Raw genomic sequence first — 25,366 nt, 5'->3', positions numbered from 1 at the left:
TAAAGAAAAAATTTCACCATTGAATGAACCGTGAAAGCCCAAACAGTCAACGACGTAGCGTAGACGTAGGTTGACGCACACACGATCTACCTTATGGGATTCGCGTGCTAACGAAAACTCACCACCGCATGGCGGTGACGTTGCCGTTGCTTCTCTCTCTCTATCAACAGTAAATTTGATAGGCTGCTACGTACGTCAACCTACGTTTAAGCTACGTCGTTGACTAACTGCGCTTTGAGTTAGGTATTTGCAAATTATTTTTATTTGAAAACTGAACTGAAACGAATTTCTATCCTATCGGTCTTGTGCATGAACGAAAGACACAAGATCACGCCTTCCCGAGAGAAAGAAAAAAGTTATTTTCTAGCTGTTGAAATCTCGACACCATCTGTTTTGTAAGAAGTAAACAACGAAGAGAACAAAAAAAAAAACGCGTAATTGTTGAACGCATGAATAATCATTTTTATTATGCAAATTCTTCTATAAATCATGTCGTTGTGTTAAATTATTCTTTACCTTATGTGTGCACAAGTTGTCACAAGCGAAAATTAAGAAAATTGCAGTAAAGAGCCACCACCAAATTGTAAACAACGAACAAATGTAAACAAACGGCTAATGTCAAAGTCGCCCAACATTTTTCCTAAATGCGATTATAACGGGCTACTAAGAAGGCATGATCTTGTATTTTTGGTTCATGGGTCTTGTGGTTTTTAGATAGTGGCCCGTAGTCATAGTCAAAATAAAGTCGACTTTAAAGTTAGTTGCAGCTTTTTTGACAGATATCCCATTGAAAATTATGTCAAAAAGCTGGAACTAACTTTAAAGTCGACTTTATTTTGACTATGACTACGGGGCAGTATCGATAGTGTTAAAAACTATCGGTAGTAGACCGAAATCCAAAACCATCGATACATCGATAGTACCATCGATAGTTTGACAGTTCTATTGCGCGCGCTTTTGTTTGTCAATTGCGTTTACATTCCCATTTGCGGCGTGAATTAGTTGGTGGAAAATTTATTAATTACTGCTGGAAACAAAACGTTTCGCATCTTTACCAAATTAAATAATATAGAAATGTCTAGCCCAGCTCGAACTCCTGAAGGGGGTGTTACACCAAGAGGTCAGGGAGACCGAACCCCTACGCGAAGTAAGTTTACAAGATATGGTCTATAAATGTATGAACATGGTTTTGTCTTAATTTGTAAAAACACCCTTTATTAGATCCGATTGTGGCTCAAGATGCCTCAGATACGCCTATGCGCATGGGTCCTACTACTCAGCGGCAAAGTCAGCCATCCGAAATAAGTTTGCCTCCAACATCACCAGGTGGCTTGAGCTTACCAGCTACCAGTCCCGCTCGTGCGCTTGGTATGAGTGAAATTGATTTAAGTTCACCTTTAAACTATGGAACCCCAAGCTCTATTGGCTCAATTAGAACGCCTCGCTCGGGTATACGTGGAACACCTTTGCGCGCGCGTCCCGACATACGCACCGATAAACGCATGCGCCAAGTAGCTATTGGAGCTCCCGGTGTAAGTTTCTTAGTGGTAGTACTTAAAAGCTAGACATTAATGTTCTTTCATTGTGATCGCTAGTTGGATCCTATAGCTGAGAAGCCCTCTGAAGGCACAGATACAGTCTCAGAATCGTCTGCTACACCACAGATGGTAGTATGGGGCACCAATGTTGTAGTTCATCAGTGCAAAACCAAGTTCAAAGTTTTCCTCATGCGTTTTATTGATCCTGAGGTTGAACGCGATGAGATATCCGAAAACATAGACATAAATCAGCCCATATATATGCAGAAGCTAGAGGAGATTCATACTTTAGAAGAACCGTACCTTAATGTGAATTGCGCGCACTTGAAAACATTTGATGAAGCATTGTATCGCCAACTGATTTGCTACCCGCAAGAAGTTATACCGGCTTTTGATATGGCAGTAAATGAGATGTTCTTCGAACGGTATCCCGCAGCCGTGTTGGAGCACCAAATTCAAGTACGCCCATTCAATGCAGATAAGACGCGCAATATGCGCTCCCTCAATCCAGAAGACATAGATCAACTACTAAGTATCAGTGGAATGGTAATACGCACATCTGGAGTTATCCCAGAAATGCGTGAGGCCTTCTTTAAATGCATACTTTGTGCATTTTGCGTATCAGTTGAGGTTGATAGAGGACGTATCGCACAACCGACACTTTGTACAAACTGTAATACAAATCATTGCTACCGATTGGTCCACAATCGTTCGGAATTCACAGATAAGCAATTGATAAAACTACAAGAGTCGCCGGACGACATGGCAGCCGGACAAACGCCGCACAATGTACTGCTTTATGCTCACAATGATTTGGTCGACAAGGTACAACCTGGTGATCGAGTCACCGTAACTGGTATATACCGCGCCGTTCCAATGAAAGACAGAGGTCGTAACATTAAAAGCGTTTATAAAACCCACATTGATGTGGTGCATTACCGCAAAGTTGATAGCAATCGTTTATATGAACAGGAAGAGGGGTATGTACATGTACGAACGTCAAATGCTATGGTACTTAAATATTTTTAAATATGTATATATGTAAAGGAAAATGCACATATTCACACCTGAACGCGTGGAACTCTTACATTTGCTTTCACAAAAACCCGATATTTACGACCGTTTGTCGAGAGCTATAGCTCCATCTATATATGAAAATGACGACATCAAGAAGGGTATTCTGTTGCAATTGTTTGGTGGCACTAAGAAGACGCATTCAACTTTGGGCAGACAGAATTTCAGGTAATTCATTAACATCATGTCCTATTGGATTATTGTCAGGAGTATGCATTCATTTTCAATTTCTTTTATATATAGAGCTGATATACACTTGCTTTTATGTGGTGATCCAGGTACATCAAAGTCTCAACTATTACAATACGTTTTCAATTTGGTGCCGCGATCGCAATATACTTCCGGCAGAGGTTCTTCCGCAGTTGGTCTAACAGCCTATGTTACAAAGGACCCAGAAACACGACAGCTAGTTCTGCAAACGTATGCATTTTCATAATCTTATGATTTCGTAAATTCTATTCAAGTGTATTTATAGAGGTGCATTGGTACTGGCTGATAACGGCGTTTGCTGCATCGATGAGTTTGATAAAATGAATGACTCAACGCGCAGTGTGCTGCATGAAGTCATGGAACAACAAACACTGAGCATAGCTAAGGCTGGGATAATTTGTCAGCTAAATGCTCGCACATCAATTTTGGCGGCAGCCAATCCTGCAGAATCGCAATGGAATAAAAAAAAGAACATAATAGACAATGTACAATTGCCACATACGCTGTTATCTAGATTTGATTTGATTTTCCTTGTGCTCGACCCACAGGATGAACAGTTTGATCGCCGTCTAGCCAATCATCTCGTATCACTTTATTATGTGACTCGGCATGAAGAGGAGGATACAATGTTTGTAAGTGACTCAAAAAAAAAAAAAAAACGAATTGCTTTATATAAATATTTAAATCCACAGGACATTAGTGTATTACGTGATTACATTGCTTACGCTCGTGAACATTGCTCCCCTACATTATCGGAAGAGGCTCAGCAACGCCTTATTCAAGCGTATGTTGATATGCGTAAGGTAGGCGCACGTCGTGGTCAAATATCAGCCTATCCAAGACAATTGGAGAGTTTGATACGTCTGTCGGAAGCACACGCCAAAGTGCGGCTAAGTAGCGTTGTAGGTGTTCAAGATGTAGAAGAAGCTTGGAGGTAGTGCTATAGCTTAATTTTTGTTTGCAAAACAAATTGACTAAACAAATTCCAACTTAGGTTACATCGTGAAGCTTTGAAACAATCTGCGACAGATCCACTATCTGGTAAGATAGACGTAGGCATTCTCACTACTGGCCTCTCGACTGCTGCGCGCAAAAAACGTGCAGATCTCGTATTAGCCATCAAGGAAAATTTGAAGAAAAAAGGAAAAGTACCAACAGTTCCATATCAGAAACTTTTCAAAGAAGTCAAAGATGCTTCGCAAATTGTAAGCCCTTTTTTGGAAATTATTTGACGTGATATTTACTAACGTCTGTATTAAATTTTAGTTGATAACACGCGAGCAATTCGAAGATGCTCTCAAAGAAATACAAGATGAAGGAGCAATCGTGGTAATGGGCAAAAACACTATAAGGATCTGTTAAGTTGTTAAGTACATATAAAAGCATTCATATGAATGTTTTTTTTTTTAATATACATATGTATATATTTTTTTATTATCTACCGTTATTTCAAATAATTTTTCAATCAAACGTCCTTTAATCCATGATAAAAACATTGGACTCTTTTTCTCGATTCGTCGGTTATGATTTTTTAATTGGTCGATTACGGATTGCAACCGAACTTCAGTTGGGCGGCCAGTGGCTGACATGGTATTACAGATGGCAACTGGCACCTGAAAGCTGACAACTGAGTTGCTTTATTAGCAATTGCATTTTTGTGGTTGCCGCGGAAATTTTGATTGAGATAATTTATTTATTTTTTCAACTGTTTCTTCAGCTTATTTACACCCAAGTCTTAGTTGGTGGTTCTTCTATTTTTTGTTACCTTCAACGTTATAGAACTTAACTATAGTTGCTATTCATAATATACATTTTCCTTTCAGTGGCGTTGGCCATCGGCAATCCAACTGCGGTTGCGTTGCCACCCATAGTCGAACCATAAGTTTGCCAGCGTTTTAAAATTATATGAAACTGAAAATAAAGAAATAAAATTATTCAAAATGGTTGCGAGGCGAATTAATAATTTATATTAGTTATTCCGCCCAAGGCGAATCTCTACAAGGGTGTTACCGGCGAATTAGATTTTTGCTGCGGTTGTACAGAGTGTCCCAAGGCGAATTTATACAGGGGGGTAGCAAGGATACAACAAAACCACATGTATTTTGTATTGCGCGTGTTATGTCAAATCTCAACTCGCCCCAAAGTTTGCATGTAAGGAGTCGAATCTATACAAGGTCAAGGTGGTGTTATCGGATCCGCTGATTCCACGGCGAATTTGTACCTTTTTTTTTTTACAAAATGATATGTTTGTTGTAATTTTCTTTTATACTGATTATTAGGGTGCGTTCAGAAATGCATCAAGCCGAAGCATCAGTCTCTTTTACTTCTAAACTACAACTGATGGAAATGCCTTGTTTACGCAATTACGTTTCAATTAGGCATTTAACCGTGGTTACGCATATTGGACATTTCCATCAATTATAGTTTAGAAATAAAAGTGTCTGATGCTTTGGGTTGATGCATTTCTGAACACATCCTTAATGTGCGTATAATTGATTACTGTAATTTTTGTTTTTGTTCTGTTAACACCTTGTATAAATTCGCCTTATATAAGGCGAAGAAATAAGCTGGGCTCAAATCGTAACATTCGTTTACGGATCGAAAACCACACGAAAGAAAATTACGTGATACATCAGTCGTTTAAGCTGAATATGTCATAATCCGAAAAACGTGTTTTTACATGACGAGTAATACGATATCATGTGTGGTGATTCAGGCCCAGATCTAATTTCGCCGGTAACACCACCTTGTATATATTCGCCTTGAATTCACGCAAGGCGAATTTATACATGGTGGTAATGGCAAATTTAGATTTCGCCGCGGTACTTCTTAATGTCAAAATGATGTGTTTGTTGTTATATGAATTCGCTTCTTTTACAACAAATACATCATTTAGACCAAGGCGAATTTATACAAGGTGGTGTTGATGGCGAATTACATTTTCGCCGCGGTACTACAAAATGATGTGTTTGTTGTAAACAAGGCGAATTCATTTTACAACAAACACATCATTTTGACATTCAGTAGTACCGCGGCGAAAATTTAATTCGCCATCAACACCACCTTGTATAAATTCGCCTTGATTTAGCCATTAAGATGTACCGCGGCGAAAATCTAAATTCGCCATTAACACCAACTTGTATAAATTCTCCTTGATTTCACACGAAGAATTTTTGCTGGTAGAATCTGGTACAAGGCGAATTTGTACAAGGTGGTGTTGACAGAACAAAAACAAAAATTCCAACAGCAAATTATACCCACATTGACGATCAGTACAAAGCAAAATTACAACAAATACATAATTTTGACAAAAGGTATAAATTCACCGTGAAATCAGTGCATCGGATAACAGTACCTTGTTTAGATTCGCCTTGATCTGGTACGTATGTACTTTTTAGTTTTTCTCTTTGAGGAACATTTTGCTTTTTGACAGTTTTAGAGCGCGGTTATCCACGAACGTTTACGAAGTACGTAGCGTACCAAGGCGAATTAATATAAGGTGATAGCAGGAGTACAAAAACAAAAATTTACATGTATTTTGTTTTTGCTTTGGCGGCATAAACTGTCAAAATCTGTAAGAGTGTGTGTAGAAATTCAAACAAAATTTTTCAATTTGATATCAGAAGCCGTGCGGCGAAACACATACACAAAATCAGCTGAGCTAGTAACACCACCTTATATAAATTCGCCTTGTAGCGTACCGTAGAGAAGCGTAGAAACATATCAAGTTTGCCGTTGGTAGAAGAGAGAGGCAGCGTCTACGTCATCGTCATGCGGTGGCGAGTTTTTGTTAACATGCAGATCTCATAAGATCGTGTCAGCTGACACGTTCAAAGTATTTACGTCCGTGTGTAACTGCGCTTTTGCGGGGCCCGAATCGCTACGAACGTAACAGCTGTCATTTTGTTTCATTAGATTCGAAACAAGTGATCACACGATCACGAATGGCGCGATTCGAACGGCCCAGGTTTTATCCAGAAAAGTTGAACGAAACTATTATTTTGCAAACGTCAAAAATGCTAAAAGTGCTTCTCATGATACACAAATTTAAACACTTGATCTCAGCGGTTCTACCCAAAATGTGTTTAACAAAGTGTGATTGAATTTGACATTGAAAAGAGAGCCCATCTGAGTTGTCCATCACGCCTTGTTTAATACATCTTGATTCCACCTATGTCTTTGTTTTACTTGAATATATTTTTATCACGCTTTAAAAAATGTTTCAAGCAAGTTTATACTTTTTGAGCATCCCTTTAAAATGTAACGACTCTGGCGCTAAATAAGCTAAATAATAGAGTTCGTAAAACTGTTGTATGACGGAATTTATTTGGTCCCTATCCGGTAGTGCATTTTTGGTCCCAAACCGCAGTTTCGGTACCAGTGTGAATTTAGTAATATCCCAAATATCATTTTGGAAGCCGCCGTATTAAAATAATATATTGGCAAAAGTCGAATGGTTGGAAATTTTCATCTGCAAATTTTTGGGTTGATTTATTACAAATTTTCATACATATTGCAATGTCTTCAGAGCCAGATGCAAAGCAAATAAATTGCAGCAAATTTGAATCAGCAGAAGAAGGAATTGTCACTACAGTAGTGGAAAATGCAAACAATACGATGTCGCGAACAGAACAAGAGGAATCTTGCCACCAAATCGACTGTTCGGTCCCGCGCAAACAACGCGAACGCCGTAATAAATCTCCTATTGCCATATCAACACTTTTAGAAACTTTTGCAGCTCCACTATCACCAGCATCATCTTGTACTTCACAAGGCAATAGCAGTGCCGATGCCACATTTGAGCCTTCTATTGATATGATGGTCAATGACTTTGACGATGAACAAACGCTCAATGAGGAGGAAGCATTAGCTGCCATGGAGCAACAAGATCCACATGATGAAATTGCTACCTTGAAGGAAGAGGGCGAAATGCCTTTAGAAGAGTTACTAGCCAAGTATCAAGGAGCGCCTCCTATTCCTGTACACATTGCCACTCAGAGGAAAAAGAATAAAAGAAGTGCGGGGAGTGGGAAACATTCGAAACACAGAAAAACGGAAAGTGACTTGCCAGTAGAAATTAATATTTCTGAGGACTATATGAATGGCGCAATAGAGCCAGTTGAAGAAAATCAGTCGAAAACGAAACAAACAACAGCGAATGAACTTATATTAATTGAAGAAAGTAATGATGAAGATCATAATGCCAGTAAATTGATGACAAAATCTTCCTTGGGTGAAGAAGTTGCTTTGGCACAGCAAGGGGAGGATTGCATGCCTGCTCGAAATGCGGAGAACAATGATTCATCAATTGAACATGTTAATGAAAAAACTAAACACCGTCGCTCTCATCTTATGGATCTTTATCCAGAAGAGTCCTTTACAGAAGTATTAAATTCAGGAGATGGAACTGACAAAGGTAAATCTAAAATAGTTAAGACCCACAGGTATTAGACTGAATTAGAAAGGGATCTAAAATAGGAGCTTCTTAAGAGATATTTAATCGTATTTTATGTTTAGATTTGCCACTCAAACCTCTCTTTAATGAATACGACGAAATAGAAGATATAAATGAGGTGGAGGAGGAGGAGGAGGAAGGAGAGTTTGATAGTGACTATGTGAAGAAAACAATCATGGTAGGTCCGTCTTATCAAGCAACCATACCGGATGGATTATCACAGTATGGAGATGTGTTACCATACGAGAATGAGGATAAATTAATTTGGGAACCAAGTCAGGTTAGCGAACGTCAAGTAGAAGAATATTTATTGAAAGCTCGCGATATCAAGCCGTGCATGTTGGACAGTGTTGATGAAGAAACCGAAGAATGTAACGAGACTAATAGTGCAGCGAATAAAGCTACCGAAGCTATAGGTCTACGGAATGGAAGTGATACTGATAATAAAGAATTCTCTAAGAATCACAATACGGACGATGTGCTTAATCTACCGTCGTCCCTTGCCAATAATGAATGCGGTGATGCGACTGCTGTCATCAAAGACAACGAGCAGGTCTGTACAAACTTTAAACTGCAAATACAATTGTAGTTATTCTAAAAATGTTCATTTATCTGGTTACAGGCTCTTCACTTGCTGGTCCAATGCGGATATGATTTCAAAGAGGCCTTACGTCGTAAACGTCTAAATGCGCTTCCACTGACTGGTTCGATGAGTCTTTGGTCGGAAGAAGAGTGTCATAAATTCGAGGAGGGTATACAAAAATTTGGCAAAGATTTTCTTAAAATTCGCCAAAATCAGGCAAGTATGGAACAAATAAGATTTGATAAATGCTGTATTAATAAGACGCTGTCGTCACAATTAATAAAGGTGCGTACTCGTACAATGCGAGAGCTGGTACAGTTTTACTATCTTTGGAAGAAAAGTGATCGCCGTGATCATAATTTTGCTAACTCCGACACCGTGGATCACATGGATATCTATCTAAATGAGGGTGGCGATTATAGCCCAACATCGGCAATCAACGGCACTGCAGGAACTGGTCACTCAACTAATAACAACGGCGCTCCAACTTTGGGTGTACGAAAAAACAATGCGTGCGCTCAGAAGAATCCAATCTCTATAATGATGACCGGCAGCACTAATATCAATAACTGTGCGACAACAACAACAGCAGCAGCAACACAATTAAATGTCAGCAATAGTAAAGTAGCTAATAATCGAAAACGTAATGCTGTGGGACATCCCAATAATAATTATGAAAATCCAATAACTCCAAATATACCATTATCGCCTGCACAAACGAAATGATTACGGATCGTTTCGTAGCCCAATAGAATAATGCTTAGGGGGAGGAGGGTAAATGTGCGACGCGCTGAAGCTAAACCGTGAAGGTACTGGTGACCTAATCGTTATGCTGCGCAGCATGCAAAAAAGAAGTTACGGAAATGAATAGTATTAAATTAAAAATTAAAAAATATTTCTCTATACATAATATGTCTATTATATATGTATTAGTACATATAGGAGTTTAAATAACTTTTCCATCGTTTAAAAATTTCAATCTTGAAGAGTAATGAAATTATCGATGCAGATAGAAATTCATTAAAGTTTTTTTTTTAATATAAGTTAGATTTGTAAGTGTTTAAACGATAACAATAAATGTTTTTCGTCACATGGCTACTGAATTCAATGTATGTAATACAGTGTATATACATGCAAGGATACATAATAGTGGAATTCACGCTTCTGTGTATTCGTTGTATCTTATGCAATTGTAACTGAGTGAGCGTATGCTTTGTTGTTGCTAGCGATACAATAAATAAACATGCATTGGCGGTGGCAATTGTCGCCCAGTGCATTGCTTTGCAACTAGTTTTTAACCGGCTCCGTTTTGGACGGGTTTTTTTTTTTTATAAGATTAGATTTTTGGATATTTTTTCGTTTTTTGTTTTCTTTTACAGATTCTATTTTTGTTATTGTAAGCCGAAATTCATTAAATTTAAAAACTCACAACTGCCTCCGCCCGCGATTTGAACTCGCGACCAACGATGCTTGAGTCGGAAGTCTTCTCGCTGAGCTACTTTCGTATTGTACGAGTAGTGAGCATTTGCAGATTTACGCCGCTAGTTTCAACTGTACCGCTCTGCATCCATTTTGCACTAGAGATAGTTCTGATATATGTAGTTCGGAACTAGCGCTTTGTCAGACTGTCTCTAAATTTTACTGCAGGACACTTACGCAAGATTGGTTTATTTAAAATTCAACACGTTATCATTCTCTTTTGAATAAGTAAAAATCTTATTGGGAAGTAGATTTTACAAATCGCCAGTGGTATTAAAGCCCATATTTGAAGCTAGTTGCTCTAAAAGAAGGTATTTTGTTCCTTGAATAACGATTTTGTTGTTGGCTCGGTGTGAATAACAATGTTTTACCGCTGGAATTTCCAAATAGCTACGGTCGAAATGAGCGAAAAATTTGCCAACATAATGCGCAAAGAATGTTTCTCATTCTTGGTACTCATTTTTCCCATAGTGAAAAGATTTTATTTGTTTTCCAAAGCTATATGCTTTTTACTTTAAACTAAATATCCTTTTCGCCAAGGAAAGGTTTGCCATGCCGAATGATTCTCCAAGTTGTGGAGCATGAGAATCAACTATATTGGAGTTTCTTTCATCATTGAAAATAGCGTTTTTCAATTCTTCCTACAAAATTTTTAATTTTTGTAAAATGCTAAAAACGCATTTACGTGCCATAGAGTGGGCTGTGGTTTAGCGATCTATTTCTTCAACTTTAGCAAGGTACATTGAACAGGTAGTATCAGTAGAGCAGCTGATTTGATTTATTTTCAAATTATTTGGTCTCGAAAATGTCAAATATTTTTAATTTTTTCTCACGAAAATTATAAGTTCTTAAAATCCACTTGCTTGTGAAACCTTTTTCCATACAAAACAAGCGATTGAATAGCAGCTTTTGGAACGTTCGCCCAACTCGGCAGCACGACCGCTGATTACTGGGCCTTGGAAAGGATGGATCAATGCTTCGAGAAGCAAACAAATTTACTAGGAAAGAAAGTTGCATCAATTTTTATTTTTTCCAATTTCAATTTTTTATTTTTTATAATTTTTTGTATTTCACATGGCACGCTTTGATTTAGAAGAAAAAATTCAGAACAGTTTTTGACACTTTCGATACCAGAAGCAACAACAAAATACACGCAAATGTTGTTTTTGCTCTACTGATACTACCTGTTTAATGTGCCTTGAACTTTAGTAACAAAATTATTTATTGTGAATTTTCACTTATGACAGAGAGATTCAAAAACTTTTAAATTTTTACGGTAAATCATGGTATTCCTAGTAGCTTGGTTGCTACACTGCCGGAACAAAATATTGGCACAGCAAATTTTTCACAATATATGCAACAATTTTTATTCTAATATTTTTCCGTTAATTTCGTACAAAAATATGGTTCATTCTACAACAAAAAACATAAAAATATAATTTCATGAAAATTTTCAACTTTTTAATCAGATTTTTTAGAATTTTCTTGAGTATGCAGATTTGTAGCCCAATCAATTTTATAATAATAAAGTGCAAGTTTTAAGTAGCTAAGAATTGCCGTAGTTACGTAGCCTCTTCCATGCAAACAATTTTTTTCGGAAATATTTTATATGAAAAAAATGCAAAACACCTTCAACAAAAAAAATCTAAAAAATCTGATTAAAAAGTTGAAAATTTTGATGAAAATTTGCTGAATTTTCGCGAGTTTTGCACAAAGTTTAGGAATTACATTTCTATGTTTTTTGTTACTGCATGAACCATATTTTTATACAAAATTGGCGGAAAAAAATTAGAATAAAATTTGAGGCATATATTGTGAAAAATTTGATGTGCCAATACTTTGTTCCGGCAGTGTAACTATTGGATATGTCATTTGCACCACTCTTTTGGGGCTTATATAGGCATATATGTATGTAATACTCCTATATTGGCAGTAAGAGCTAGTACCGTCCGAAAACACTACAGTACAGATATATCAATAAACACGTACGAACCCAGTAGAACTTGGGAGCATCGTACGATTGCTCGTTGAGCACTCCCTTAGGAGTATACGAATACTCCCCATGGCTCCCTATGCTTCTGTGTATAAGCATGTAATTTTGTATACTCCCTTTAACATTGTATGTCCTAGGAGGGCGAGTAATTCCTTTCACCTCCTAAACGAGCAATCAGGGAGCACACAGAAAAATAGCATCCCAAAAACCTCCTAAGGGAGCAATTCGGGAGTACTCTCAGAATAACCTCCCAGAAACCTCCCAAAAAGACAACAAGGGAGTGCACAAAGAAAAACATCCCACATTCCTCCCGAACGAGCAATAAGGGTGTACTCCCATATGAGGCATCCCGCAAGCCTCCGTTACGAGCAATAAAAGATGGTTTATATCCTCCTAAATTCCTCCTCATGGAGTAATAGGATATCACTCCACATTGCTCCATAATGAGCATCCTTCATAAACAAAACACATTTTGATATTAACGCATTCCACGTATTTAATTTTTTTTATCACATGTGCACATTAATATAACATCTTACACTAGATAAAACATACATATACATATATATGTATAAATAATGCTTATTTAATAATAGTACAGAAAAATTATATGAAAACTAACCATTACAAACTTAAAACGGCGAGATATACCATGAAAGTATGTTTATGATACGCTATGTGGCGAAAATGCTTTATTGGTAATTGACCGGTATTCACATGGGAGTCCACAGAAATGAGACGCATCAAATTGTTAACAGCTTCCGGCCGATTTCCGGCAGGTATTCTCTCATTCCCACAGTCAGGCTGTAGGCGATTTGTCAAATTCCTTGTTGTTTCGATAAATTTCAAGCCAAATGGAACAATAATTACCACTTCAAGGTATTTACATATTCAGATTTCAAAATCCCTTAATGGCGAATGCGACTCATGCCTCTCGACACCCAATAAAAGTTCTGGACGGGACAGGATCAGAAACGTAACCACTCAAATATCTCAAGGGCGGTGTCACCGTCGGAAATGCATTTTGCATTAAATAATGAAATCATTAAAAAGTTTAAACAAATCTTGGCATACATACCGATGGATCTTAATGTTGGATGTCCAATTTATTTTATTATTTCAAGATTATATTTTTTTCATCAAGAAATATGTATGTATGTATATATTTACAAACGTATAAGTTACCTATCTGTCTTTTTTTATTCATAATACATTTTTCCAAAAATACAAAATTGATTTGAACGAGGTGCATATACCTCCCTTATCAATCAAAAGGAATACTCTTGGATTTCTCGCTTAAGAGACCTCGCTTTTTGCTCCTATGCGAGTAGTACGGAGTCTTGCTTATTGCTTCGAAATCATGTCTCAGGGAGGACTCTTTTATTGCTCCCGTACGAGATCTCTTATTTGACTTCTAAGCGGGTAAAACCGGAGTACAAAACCGAAAAATCTCGCTTATTACTCCTTTTCTTCTTTTATTGCTCACATAGGAGATCTCCCATTTGGCTCCTAAGCAAGTAATAAAGGAGTAAAAAACCGACAAATCTCTCTTATTCCTCCGAAATCAGGCCATAGCGAGTACTCTTTTATTCCGCACATAAGGAGATCTCGCTTCAAGTTCTAGTGGGAAAGAAAAGGAACACATACGTTTATAAATAAACATGTACACAACACATATACAAAAACGGCACCCAAGTACACAATACAATTTCCGGTATTTCTCTTACTGGCGCCTGCAACTATTCTTCATATCTACTACCGCCGGCAGCTTTAACAATTTTATAGCGGTTTTACGTTCTTTGGCAAATTACGCTCTGTTAGCCATACATTTTACTATGTTTTGACCATCTTTGTATCAAGACCCCTGGGCCGGGCCATCTAGGGAATTAATTTATATTTTAGATTGCATTGTCATCGTGATTGGAACTATGCTGAAAATTTCAAGCCTCTACCTTGTCGGGAAGTTAGTTTAAAATCGATTGGAAATTTCCGCGGGAAAATAAAAGCTTGTAAAAAGAACGTAATTAGCGTAATGCGTAATGAGTAGAGTGATTTCAAATTGATCAAATACAAGTAATTTTTAAGCAAAAAACAAAACCGACTTGAATCCTCATATACAAATTTAAGATGATCGTTAATTTCTTCATGATCTAATGGTCGGATTTAGGTGAGGTAACACCTTTCTTTTAAAAAAAGAATTATAGAAATCGGATAACGTGTTCCAAAAGTGTGACTTCATAGCAGATTTTGTGTATTGCCCGCGTAATATACATATGGGAGGTTCCATGGGAAAGTGAACCTCAGTGCAAAAATTATTTTCTTTATAAAACTAACAAACGTGTCGATAAGACATTTGTAAAAACTTGAATCAACCAAAAAATAACAAATTAAAGCTTTAAATTAGGGCTGTGCGATTATTCGATTACTCGAGCAAGTTGGTTAATCAATTATTCGGTTAATCAATTACTTGAGTAATCAAGATTTTGATTACTCAAAACGATGATTAATCGAGTTACTTGAAATATGATTACTCAAAAATAATAATTTTGCTCGTTAAAAGAGTTTACTTTGGAAAATGCTTATTTTCTTTTTTACATTCTGTATATGAAAAAATTTTTCGTTTTAATTTTTGAAAACAGAAACGTTGTTTTCAAAGTATCAAGGAACTTTAACTACTTTATACATATGTAAAGAGTTGAAATGTTGATTACTCATTTTACTCGAAATGTTGATTAATCATAAAGCAAATTACTCAAATATTTTTGTTTTTGGTTAATCAAAAATCTTGATTACTCGAGTAACTGAACTTTTGAGTAATCATAATTTCCGATTAATCGAATAATTGAGTTATTGACTTTATGATTAATTAAAATTTTGAGTAATCAATTAATCGCACAGCCCTACTTTAAATGCATTTTAATTACCTTTTTTACGTTTTGAAATCAATTTCTAAGTAAATTTTTTGATTGAGTTTACAGCAGATTGTGTTGAATGTAGAGTCCGACCGATTCCAATTTTTTTTTCAGGTATCCGTGCCGATGCCGATTAATCGGCTTATGGCGAAAGAATCGTTCGATGCCGATGCCGACTCCATAAAAAATTACAAATGTATTATTTCATAAAATCAGTTAATTTAACGCAGTTAACAAAACAAAAGAAAACAAATAATTGAATTAATACATTACATATGTTATATGTATGTATGTGTAAAAATATATGTACATATATCAATTCATTTTTGTGGGCTGTCTGCAAATGTTTTTTGATGTTGGCTGTTGTCTGTCGCTTCACCTGAACATATGAAAAGAAATTCCATATAATCGGCGAAAAAACGCCGATACCGATGCCGATGCCAAATACTAGCCAATGCCGATGCCGATTAATCGGTCGGGCTCTAGTTGAATGCACTGTCAAATAATTTGCGATTCATAATTCAAGTGTTTGGTAAGAAAAATATATAGTAGAACACATCTGCTTTTAATAAAATTGTGTTATACATTAAATTGTGTGACTGCTTTATCTATATTATGAGTTATTATTAAGCAGTATTGCTCTTGTCCCACCCGCGACAAAAAAAGTTAAAAGTTGTTATATTTAATTACAGAAGTAGAGATATTAGAAATTCATTGCAAACATTTACCACAATTAACACAATTACATTTTCGTTTCTACGTAGTTAGATAAGAATAATTCAACAGAGATGAATGTCCCACCCGTGACAGCTATGTGTGGGACAGTTGTCATAAGTAGGTTTACAGGGCTGATAAGCTTTATTTGCATGTTGAGGTGGACGCAGGGGAAGAGGGGGGGGGGGGGGGGGGTGCGTGGACTCGTCCATTATCTATATACCCTTGTGGTCAGCTGATTAAGTTAGGCTACATTTTGACCAGTTTTGGTTTTTTATTTTGTTAATCTAACGTTTATAGTTTTCTTTATAAAAGTGTAGCACATTACCTAACCAGAACCGCATAAATCTACATTTCAAACTTTTTACAAAAATTATAAAAATTTTAAAACTTTACAAATTTTAAACTTTTTGTTCAGAATTTTTAGGTATGCACTTTTGTAGTCCATTAAATTTAAGTAGGTAAAAGTGAAAATTTCAGGACGCTAGGAAATCGCGTTCATTTTTTATAATTTTTTTCGCTGACGGTGCTAAGCATTTTCTTCTATATAAAAGGCACCATCCTAAGATAAAACGTGAGTGAATTTAACCCCTACTTGGCTTCTTATATTTTTTAATAACTAATCTTTAGATGGACCACACTAAAAGCTCCTTTTCATATAAAAATTCGTACGTGTCCTACCCGTGACAAACGTTGTCCCACCCGTGACAGAGGAATTTCAGATTTTTTGTATAATAAAGCCATAATTGTTTTGTAGTTTTTGCTCTGTTCTTTGTTTTATTATAATAAATCAACTTCACACAGAAAAGGGAAATAAATTCGCAGAGTTTCCGTAAAATATATCTGCTCCACAAAGCAGGTTCTTTTTTTTGTCCCACCCGTGACAGAAGAAATAAATCAGATTTTTTCCATATAAAAGTAAGCTGGATTTTTTTCGTAATAAATCATATAATAGTCAACTAGGTGTAACTTTATCAAAATGTAGAATTGTTGATTACTTTATACTTAAATTTAAACAAGAAAGAAAATTTGTTTCTGTACAAATGTGCAACCCGTGACGGTGGAATCGCCCATATGTACATGTATGTACTAGGGATGTTGCCAATGTGGAATTTTAGACACCCGCGGATGCGAATGTCTAATTTAAGTACTTTAAGAAACAATTAAATTAAGTGAATTAAGTTATTTATTATTTATTTATTTATTTGGTTTACAGAAAAATGTTTTCTTACAGACAAATGAGAATAAAACATTTATGTAGATATTTAAATATGTGTGATATATTACAGAGTAGACTAATTATACATATTGATTTTTAATAATAATAATAATAATAATATAAAATAGCAGGTTTGGTAGCTGGCGAGGCCTAGTCTCAAGTCTACTTTGGTGCGCGGCGGGCGGAAAGCTCTAGTTTCCACTCCGCGCTATGGGCAAGCTGTTGATCAAGGTCGGAAAGAACGAGTCCCCGATTCATGCTCGTATTGTCTTAGCCTGTATCACATTAAATCTTAAAAAGAGTTTTGAATTGTGCGTTTACTGCTAAGCTTGGGACAGTCTAGGGTTAAGCAGAGCCCTATCCAATAGGATGATCACGTTGGTTCGTCAAGGAGTGTTTTGTGACTATTCAACTCTTGATAGCGTTAAACATGATAGCATTGCGATGGGTATCAGATCCTTGTGGGAAACGAAGTAGTCCACGAACTGGCGAGAGTAATCTCATCGTCTGTCCGTATGGGTTCGGACACAGTTGGTATTTTTCGAGTCTCAGATAATACTGGGGTGAGTTAGGTGATCTTTTGGATTGTGATACTCACAGGGCTCGCCACCGGTCATCTTCTGTGTTTTAAAGATGAAGAAGAGTCGCGCCACATTCTTCGTGATTGGAACCTGAACTTATTTACAGTCGAACTTATAAATTAAAATAAAATTTGTGCACCTAGGAAAACTGTTAGTATCTTAGAATGTTAGGGTTACGTCATTAACAAGAATAACGCATGGTTAAAATTAGGGATGTCCTGGGTACCCGATAGATATCTGGTATCCGGCTTATGAGGCTGATTTTTTGGTTAACCGACTATCCGGCTGGATACTGCTACGGATTTACGGCTTTTGACTGAATAAATTTTAATTTGAAAGGTTTTTCAGAAAAAACTGTTTTTTTTTTTAACCGAAACTATAAGTTTTTTAATTTGTGGGAATTTTTTTTCTTTTTTATGTATGTATGTACATTAGACTGCATCACTGCCCATAAAATAAAAAATTGGTACTGTTTCTCCATTGGAATTATAAAGTCTATTATACTTTAAGACGTCCACCAAAATATTTCGGAAAAATATTAAGATTTAAGCGAGCTGGACCGATTTGAAAATACCTCCAAAAATGGAGCTTTTTTTATGAATAAAAGTAGTTTCTTAAAGATGTATTTTTGAAAAAAATGCCTCAAATGACAAAACGGGTTAAGCTTAAAAAATTTATATAAAAATATAAAAAAAAAAGGAAAAAAAACAAAATTTTGAACGGAATCGCAATAATGAGACTTTTGATGCTGTTTTTTTAACTTTGGTATAAGAAAAACTTGAATAACTGAACCTAAACTCTTCCGATTTAGACTTTTGAGGTATCAGTTAGAAAGGTATTTTCTCACCCTTTTTATTTCTTTGCTAATAAGCTCATGGAAAGGATGAAAGAGAAAGGTAGGATGAACGAACATCATTCCAAGTGGAATTAAGATGTGTTGGTATTTGAAAAAAAAAAAAACTGGGACAAATACCTTTCTGCCGAGATCGCATAAGTCTAAATCAGAATAATTTTGCATCAGTTATTTAAGTTGTTCGTAAATCCATCTTTGAAAAAAGTAAATAAAAAACAGCATCAAAAATCTCATTATTACGATTCCGTTGAAAAGATTTTTATGCAGATTTTTTAAGCCTAATCTGTTTTGTCATCTGAGGGCACTTTTTTTCAAAAAGTTCTTTAAGAAACCATTTTAATTCATAATTTGGACGTATTTTCAAATCGGCCCAGCTCGCCTAAATCTTAATATTTTTCCGAAATATTTTGGTGGACGTCTTAAAATATAATAAATTTTGTAATCCCGGCGGAAAATCCGGGACTTTTTTTTGGTGATGCAGTCATTATCGACGATTTCGACATCATGCGTATAACATGTGATCGATAAAGCAGTCGTTGTATCTAACCGGAGCTTCTACCTCCGATTTGTGCTAATCAGACATTGAACAACCGGCCCTGAGTGTATTTCTGCCATGAAAAACAGCTTCTCATAAAGTTACAATCGACGTTCGGAGTCAGCGTAAAACTATAGTTCGCTCCCCTTTGTGTGACAACATCAAGCCGCACGCCACAAATCGGTGGAAAAGCTTGGCCAAACACTAATGGCTCAGTTATGCATACTTGGCATTGCATGAGAGTTGCCACATAAGGAATCTGTTAAATGAGCTTCGCGTGTAAGCTGTTACCCAACGCACAGCATTACATACGTAGAAGTCTGTTGGTTTTTGATTTCCACGTAAAAATGGTATAGCAGTGCATGCACTGCCAAGTATGCATAACAGAGCCTTAACATATCTATTGTGTAAGCGCCAAAAAACAACCAGATGTATGTGAATATGTATGTATAGACATGTTTCCATTGAAGAAGGATATAAGAGGACATGAGAGAAGTCGGTAACGCAGTTAGAAGTGAAATTCTCCTATAGCTAATGCGATTTTTGCAATTTACTGCATTATCTACTAACCTTCTTTTAAGTGGTATATGTATCTACATATGTAAATATGTATATTTATCCCGGATTCGATGCAATTATTGGCGTTTAAATTTTTTAAACAGTTTTAGAAGTTTTGTATGTAGTATAAGTATGTATTCATATGTATATGTATATATTTATTTATGCAAGCCTGCGTGGAAAAACTCATAAATGTACATACATACTTTAACAAAAAATATCCCTTGGTACCTAAAACCTTTATACGATAATGTTTATGCGCCTTGGATTGCTTTTGTAATTTGTAGATTTGCTCCAACTTTCCACCACCAAAACATTTGAAACGCAACAGAGTAATATACAATCGATTGTAGGAAAAAAAAAAAACCATTGGACACCAAAGTTTGGGTACTGGATTTCAGGCATATTGCCTGTGACGATATACCTATGTATGTACATACATACATAAATGCACCGTTTGCCTTCTTATTGTACATAAATAACAAATATACATACATACATATGTATATACAGATGTATGTATATAAATATACATAAAATACGTAGATATGTTTGACTGGAATTTGCTATATGTAGTTGTGACCCTTATGTTTGTTGGCTCTCTCTCTCGGTAAATTGCTTGCTGATAGGAAATTGGGCTACCATTGGACATAAGGGCGCAATTTTTCGATGGCGTGTTAGTGTCTTGGCAGAGCTGTTACGTGAAAGGTGTAGTTTTCGTCATTTTGTCCTTAAACCGTGCAACTGAGCGACTCCATTGGATTTAATATCAAAATATATTCAAAGTGTTAAATGTAGCTTGGCCAAATTCAACATAAAAAGTTGGTGCAATGGATTTCAAGTTGATATGAAAGATTTATGTGTATATTAAGAAAGAAAAAACTGCAATAATATAAAGCCATAAAATAAGTACATACATACATACATATATATGTACTTACATAAATGCGTATTATAATTGTGCTTTGAAAGCCGTTATTCATACATATATATTATACATACATACTTATATGTAGGTATACAGGAAGCAGGAGAACATACTAATTTTATATAGTTACAATTATTATACATAAATTACAACAAAGAAGCATAAAGGGAAACGCTTCAAAAGCGGTACTTTTATGATATAAAAAATACAATGCAATAAAAGAACAACTAAATTAAAATTCAACTCAATACAGGGGAAGTGCAAAAAAGCAAAAATTAAAAAAAAAAACTAAAAAACAAAGACCAACAAAAACTAAAAAAAAATTATTTTGGTTTCGGTTACATTTTCACTGCTGCGGTGCGCCCAAAATTGAAAAAAAAGGAAATTAAAAGCTACCAGGAGGAATTCGAGCGACACCGAAGAGAACGCATAAAAATATTAAAAGGCATTAGATTGGAGCATATCTATGTGCATTTAGGCGTACATACATCTATATACAAACATACATACATATGAACATTTGTACATACATATGTACATATGTGCACACAAAAAAGCTAATGTACATACATATGTATTAATACATAAAAAGCATAGCAAAGCCGAGTTAAAAAGTTGCACAAAAGTGAAGAACAAATCGACTGACATCTTACAAGTAAAATCATACATTGAAACTAATGCGAAATTAAAACATAAAAACTAAGCGAAAACACTAAAAAAAAATCAATTTCATAAATAAAATAATTATCGCATACTCGTTATTCTTGCAACTAAACTACGAAAAAATCAAATTGGGGAAGAAATGAGTCAAGTATTGTCTTAATAAAACTAAAATGCCAAGTATCCATAGGTAGTTGTGGGGCAACAAGAGAAAATATCACACCAGAGAGAGGCACAGAGAGAGAGAGAAGGAGAGCGTGTTGTACTACACACACATATACAATAAGAGAGTGTGCTATAGAAATTTACGAAACTAAACCAAACGATTGGGGATCGAAAACAAAACAAAAATCCCAGCTCGTTAAAGTGTAAGAAAGAAGCAGCAGCACCAACAGCCGCAGAACAAAACAAAAGTCAAATCGTTGAGAAAGGGAAACGGAAAATACCCCATACATTTGTCGGTCTTTCCTTCATTTACTAAAACAGTGATAGTGACAGGCACATCCACAACGGCAACCACAGCGTGAAAGACTTCAGACACAACACACACATACTACAAAAACGCATACAAACACACATACGCATATTTGTATGCCTGTGCCAAGAAATGTAAGTACCTATATACCTTTGTAATATATTGACATTTGTAATGTAAAACAGGATATTCGGAACTGCAATTGTTACAATACGATTTAATCAGGACAGCGATGAACGAGCAAAAAGGATAATAAAACTAGCTTCGCGTAAGCTGTCGTAACGATATGTAGGTACATGAGTCGTCCTTAACTCCCCTGTAGGAAAATGCAAATTATAAGTACAAATTATTTTGCCTACAGCTTTTTGCTTGGGATGACAACCTCTCTGCTGTTGGGTAAATTTTCACCCCATGGAAGTGTGGGGAGAGGGAGCAAGAAGAGGTTGGCTGGCTGGTTAGGGTGTTTTAGTAAAACTACATATAGCGAATTTTCCCAGAGTTTTGGGGGCTGATACTGGACTCACGGTTCTTGGCCAATATTAATCTGGGTCGTTCTGGTTACGTAGACCCGACTGTCGTGAGAACGCTTCTAATCTAAGAATAACGAATTTTCTCTTGTCGGGCTGTCAGATAAATCAACCTAAATAATCACACTTTTATTAGTTATAGCATTCAAGTTACTTATTGATAAATTTTTTACACATGCACTAGCAAATTTTCGTAAAAGTGTCTTTTTTTAGCACTTATGTTTTTATAAATATGCAATCTTTGCAATGTTCACTTGTATTTTGCATATATTAAATGTGATCTTTTGTTTTTGAACAATACAAAATGCGTATACTAATTTCCTTACATTTCTTTAATTAACTGGAATCAAAGTGGCTGTAATGTTGAACCGATAGGTGTTACCAGACGTTCGAAAATTAATTGCACTAAAACGCAGTGATGATTGACAACAATCTACATTTATTTTGTGACCACGATAACATTAAAGAATACAGTGCACTCGCGAAAATTCGAACACACGATAACTTGAACTTTCGTAAGCTTGAACATTTTTCCTACTCGATTGACTACTTCAAAATTCGAACAAAGTGTTTCGTTTATTTCCTATGCGAATTATAGTTTTACTCCAGCTAGCAGCTGTGCAATGGCCGATGCTTACACTGTTGTTCTTGCTATGTGAGCAAATCTCACGAGTTGTTTTTTTTTTTAGTGTCACTCCCTAACGCTAAAGCATTCTTCTTGCATTTATTTCAATCAATGGAGTTCCAGAAACAAGTACAATTATTTGAACAATTTTAGCCTCAAAACGTTTATTTAGGCGAAAAAGTACCGAAATTACTCATGGCGCAATAAACAGGTGAAGTAATAAGGCAGCATTCTCTGTTCATTTTCTGACATTCGGCTGCATTATATTTCACGTTTTATGTGTAGCTTCTTTGGAAGTATTTACATATATTTTGGGGGCAATTTGGCCATTTATTATTTGCTTGCAACATTGTTTTTTTTTCTAAAATTTTCCGTTTGAACTTTTGTGGAAAATTTGTTTTTTTTTTCAAAAATTTTCGTTTGAATTTTTTTGGCAAAAATACTAAATAATTTATTTGTGATTGAAAATTTAATAATGCCTAGGCCAAGCTGTGTACTTTGCAGAAAAACGTGGACTTACGAAGGCGGCCGTTTTTTCCATTCATCAGCGGAGTAGGTTAGGCTAAATAAGTTGGATATTTCAAATGTTTAATGGCGAAGTAATTTCTTGCACCACCAACTTCTCCCAAAAATTATTATCTCACAGCCATGAAATAGACCTCCCAATAAATGTGAAAAAGCCAAAGCAGGATAAATTATTTAAATAAGCGCTTGAAAGGGAAAAGGTCTAATCCGATTAATCTTTATAAGCCTCCCATATATACCTATTTAAATTTATTTGTTTAAACCTTATAACCATTAATATCACGTGTCGTGCTTTTGTATTTACGTTGCTGATTTCATGTATCTAATTTCATCTCTTCATAAAATTGTCAAGATTTGTCTAGGCCGTCGGTGAGTCCTTGGAAATATCCTTTTTGCAAAATCTTTTTTTATTAATTTCACCACTTTGAAAAGTGTTTTTGCCTCAAGGCATCGAGTTGTATAGCATTAACTGTCACTTTTAATTGGTTACTGCATTGGCTACTTTTATTAAGATTTTTGTATGCATTTGTCGGTGAGTCCTTGAGTCCCCATTTTAACACATTTTTCTGCCTAAAAATATCAGTTTGTGCGGCATTAACATGATGTTTTGAAACCATAGTTGGACCTTTCATCTAGAATGATATGCACACTTCTCAATCTGATTGATTAAAAAAAAGAAAAAAAAATTACATTGAGTAAAAGGTGACTATGATTTGAGAAACTAAAATTCTGTTTTCACAATTTTTATTGGTGCACTCGAAATTCAATCTAAAATTGTTATATATTTACATACATGAAGAAAGAAATAAATACATATGTGCATAAGGAATACTGTGTAATAATCTTAAACGCCAATATTTAATTACTTTTAAATAATGTGGCTTTCAAGTTAAGGCGTGCGAGTAAACGTGTTAGATGACTGCGTATGGTGCTATGGGGCGTATACGTTACATACGCAACTATGGGTATATGAGCATGAGTGTTTTTTTTTATACCCGAGCGTTTGGTATTTTTAAGTTCTCTTAAATACTAAAATTTCTAAGATTTCTAGTTGTTCCTATAGTGAGTTTTTTTCAATTTCTCATGCTTCTTTAAATACATCTTTAAAATTGTAATGCTATGTACAATTAAAAAAAAAAAAATACGTGTTCATTTAATTTTCAAGCAGAAAATCATACTTTATTTACCGGTTACAAACTTTTTATTACCCGCGCAGAATAGACCTGTATATCTAACTTACATAATTCCTTTAGACAGTTACAAACAACCGTTATGTGAACAAAGTTATAGTACCCTTGTGCACAAGTGCGCTGGGGTATAAAAATACAAATGATCTATTCGATGACTCGAACCAGTCTGGTTTTCATTTGTTCAAGTTATCGCTAGTGCACTGTACAGATATGAACGTATAAGTATAATGTACTTTTTAACCGACTTCCAAAAAAGGAGGAGGTTATCAGTTCGTCGGAATATTCTTGTTTTTTTTTGTTTTTTTTTTTATGTATGTTACCGCATAGCTTTGGACCACGTCAACCGATTTCGATAATTCCTTTTCCATCGGTAATGTCTTAGAGGTGCTCCCATACTAATCTGGTTTAGATCCGATCATTAGATCATGAAATATATGTATATAGATATATATATAGTTTTTTTAAGTCGGATTTTTTTGCTAAAAGTTACTTGTTAAAATATGTTGAGCAAGGAGCTCTGCGCAAAAACACTGTGAATGGCGCAGCCTGTGTTGGATTGATAAGAGTAATTTTTTGAAGTTAGGTGCAAACAGGACTTCTGCGCAAAAATATTGTATAATTATTAAATGAATCTTTAGCCTTCTCTTTGTTTGTCTACATGTATAGTTTTTAGTAATTATTTTTCTGAAATTATTTTAATCGTCTGGCCGCACCAACATTCGCGTGCACTTT

The 25,366-nt window shown here is 35.6% G+C and overlaps 4 protein-coding genes across 6 annotated transcripts in view; all 4 read left to right on the top strand.

Annotated features, from left to right (window-relative positions):
* Window positions 1-952: 952 nt before the first annotated feature.
* LOC118742765 (DNA replication licensing factor MCM4) lies at window positions 953-4,767 on the top strand. Its single transcript, XM_036475093.1, has 9 exons — window positions 953-1,147; window positions 1,222-1,532; window positions 1,596-2,518; window positions 2,586-2,780; window positions 2,856-3,032; window positions 3,088-3,454; window positions 3,515-3,756; window positions 3,817-4,027; window positions 4,089-4,767. The coding sequence occupies exons 1-9, from the start codon at window positions 1,075-1,077 to the stop codon at window positions 4,182-4,184; spliced, it is 2,595 nt and encodes an 864-aa protein (XP_036330986.1). The 5' UTR covers window positions 953-1,074; the 3' UTR covers window positions 4,185-4,767.
* A 2,463-nt stretch (window positions 4,768-7,230) lies between these two features.
* LOC118742764 (mesoderm induction early response protein 1) lies at window positions 7,231-10,099 on the top strand. 3 transcript variants are annotated; one of them, XM_036475092.1, is made up of 4 exons: window positions 7,231-8,238; window positions 8,340-8,830; window positions 8,900-9,080; window positions 9,146-9,449. In XM_036475092.1, the coding sequence occupies exons 1-4, from the start codon at window positions 7,341-7,343 to the stop codon at window positions 9,202-9,204; spliced, it is 1,629 nt and encodes a 542-aa protein (XP_036330985.1). In that variant the 5' UTR covers window positions 7,231-7,340; the 3' UTR covers window positions 9,205-9,449. The 3 variants fall into 3 exon arrangements, with proteins under 3 accessions (XP_036330985.1, XP_036330984.1, XP_036330983.1); XM_036475091.1 differs by having other exon boundaries at window positions 7,232-8,238; window positions 8,900-9,076; window positions 9,146-10,098; XM_036475090.1 differs by having other exon boundaries at window positions 7,232-8,238; window positions 8,900-10,099.
* A 2,966-nt stretch (window positions 10,100-13,065) lies between these two features.
* LOC118743812 (protein wech) overlaps window positions 13,066-25,366 on the top strand; it is a 30,919-nt gene continuing 18,618 nt past the window's right edge. Inside the window, exon 1 of the mRNA XM_036476575.1 lies at window positions 13,066-13,111. Coding sequence (XP_036332468.1) covers window positions 13,066-13,111 — 46 coding nt within the window. The remainder of the gene's footprint in view (window positions 13,112-25,366) is intronic.
* LOC118742760 (aldehyde dehydrogenase, dimeric NADP-preferring) overlaps window positions 20,382-25,366 on the top strand; it is a 92,943-nt gene continuing 87,958 nt past the window's right edge. The window contains exons 1-2 of the mRNA XM_036475078.1: window positions 20,382-20,525; window positions 20,886-21,901. The gene's annotated coding sequence lies outside the window, so the exon portion shown is untranslated. The remainder of the gene's footprint in view (window positions 20,526-20,885; window positions 21,902-25,366) is intronic.

Source organism: Rhagoletis pomonella, unplaced genomic scaffold (genome assembly GCF_013731165.1).
Source record: "Rhagoletis pomonella isolate Grant_MI unplaced genomic scaffold, Rhpom_1.0 Rhpom_scaffold_00007, whole genome shotgun sequence".
In the NCBI taxonomy this organism is placed as follows: domain Eukaryota; kingdom Metazoa; phylum Arthropoda; class Insecta; order Diptera; family Tephritidae; genus Rhagoletis; species Rhagoletis pomonella.
The sequence above is the reverse complement of the archived record's forward strand: the minus strand, read 5'-3'. Positions and strand labels throughout refer to the sequence as shown.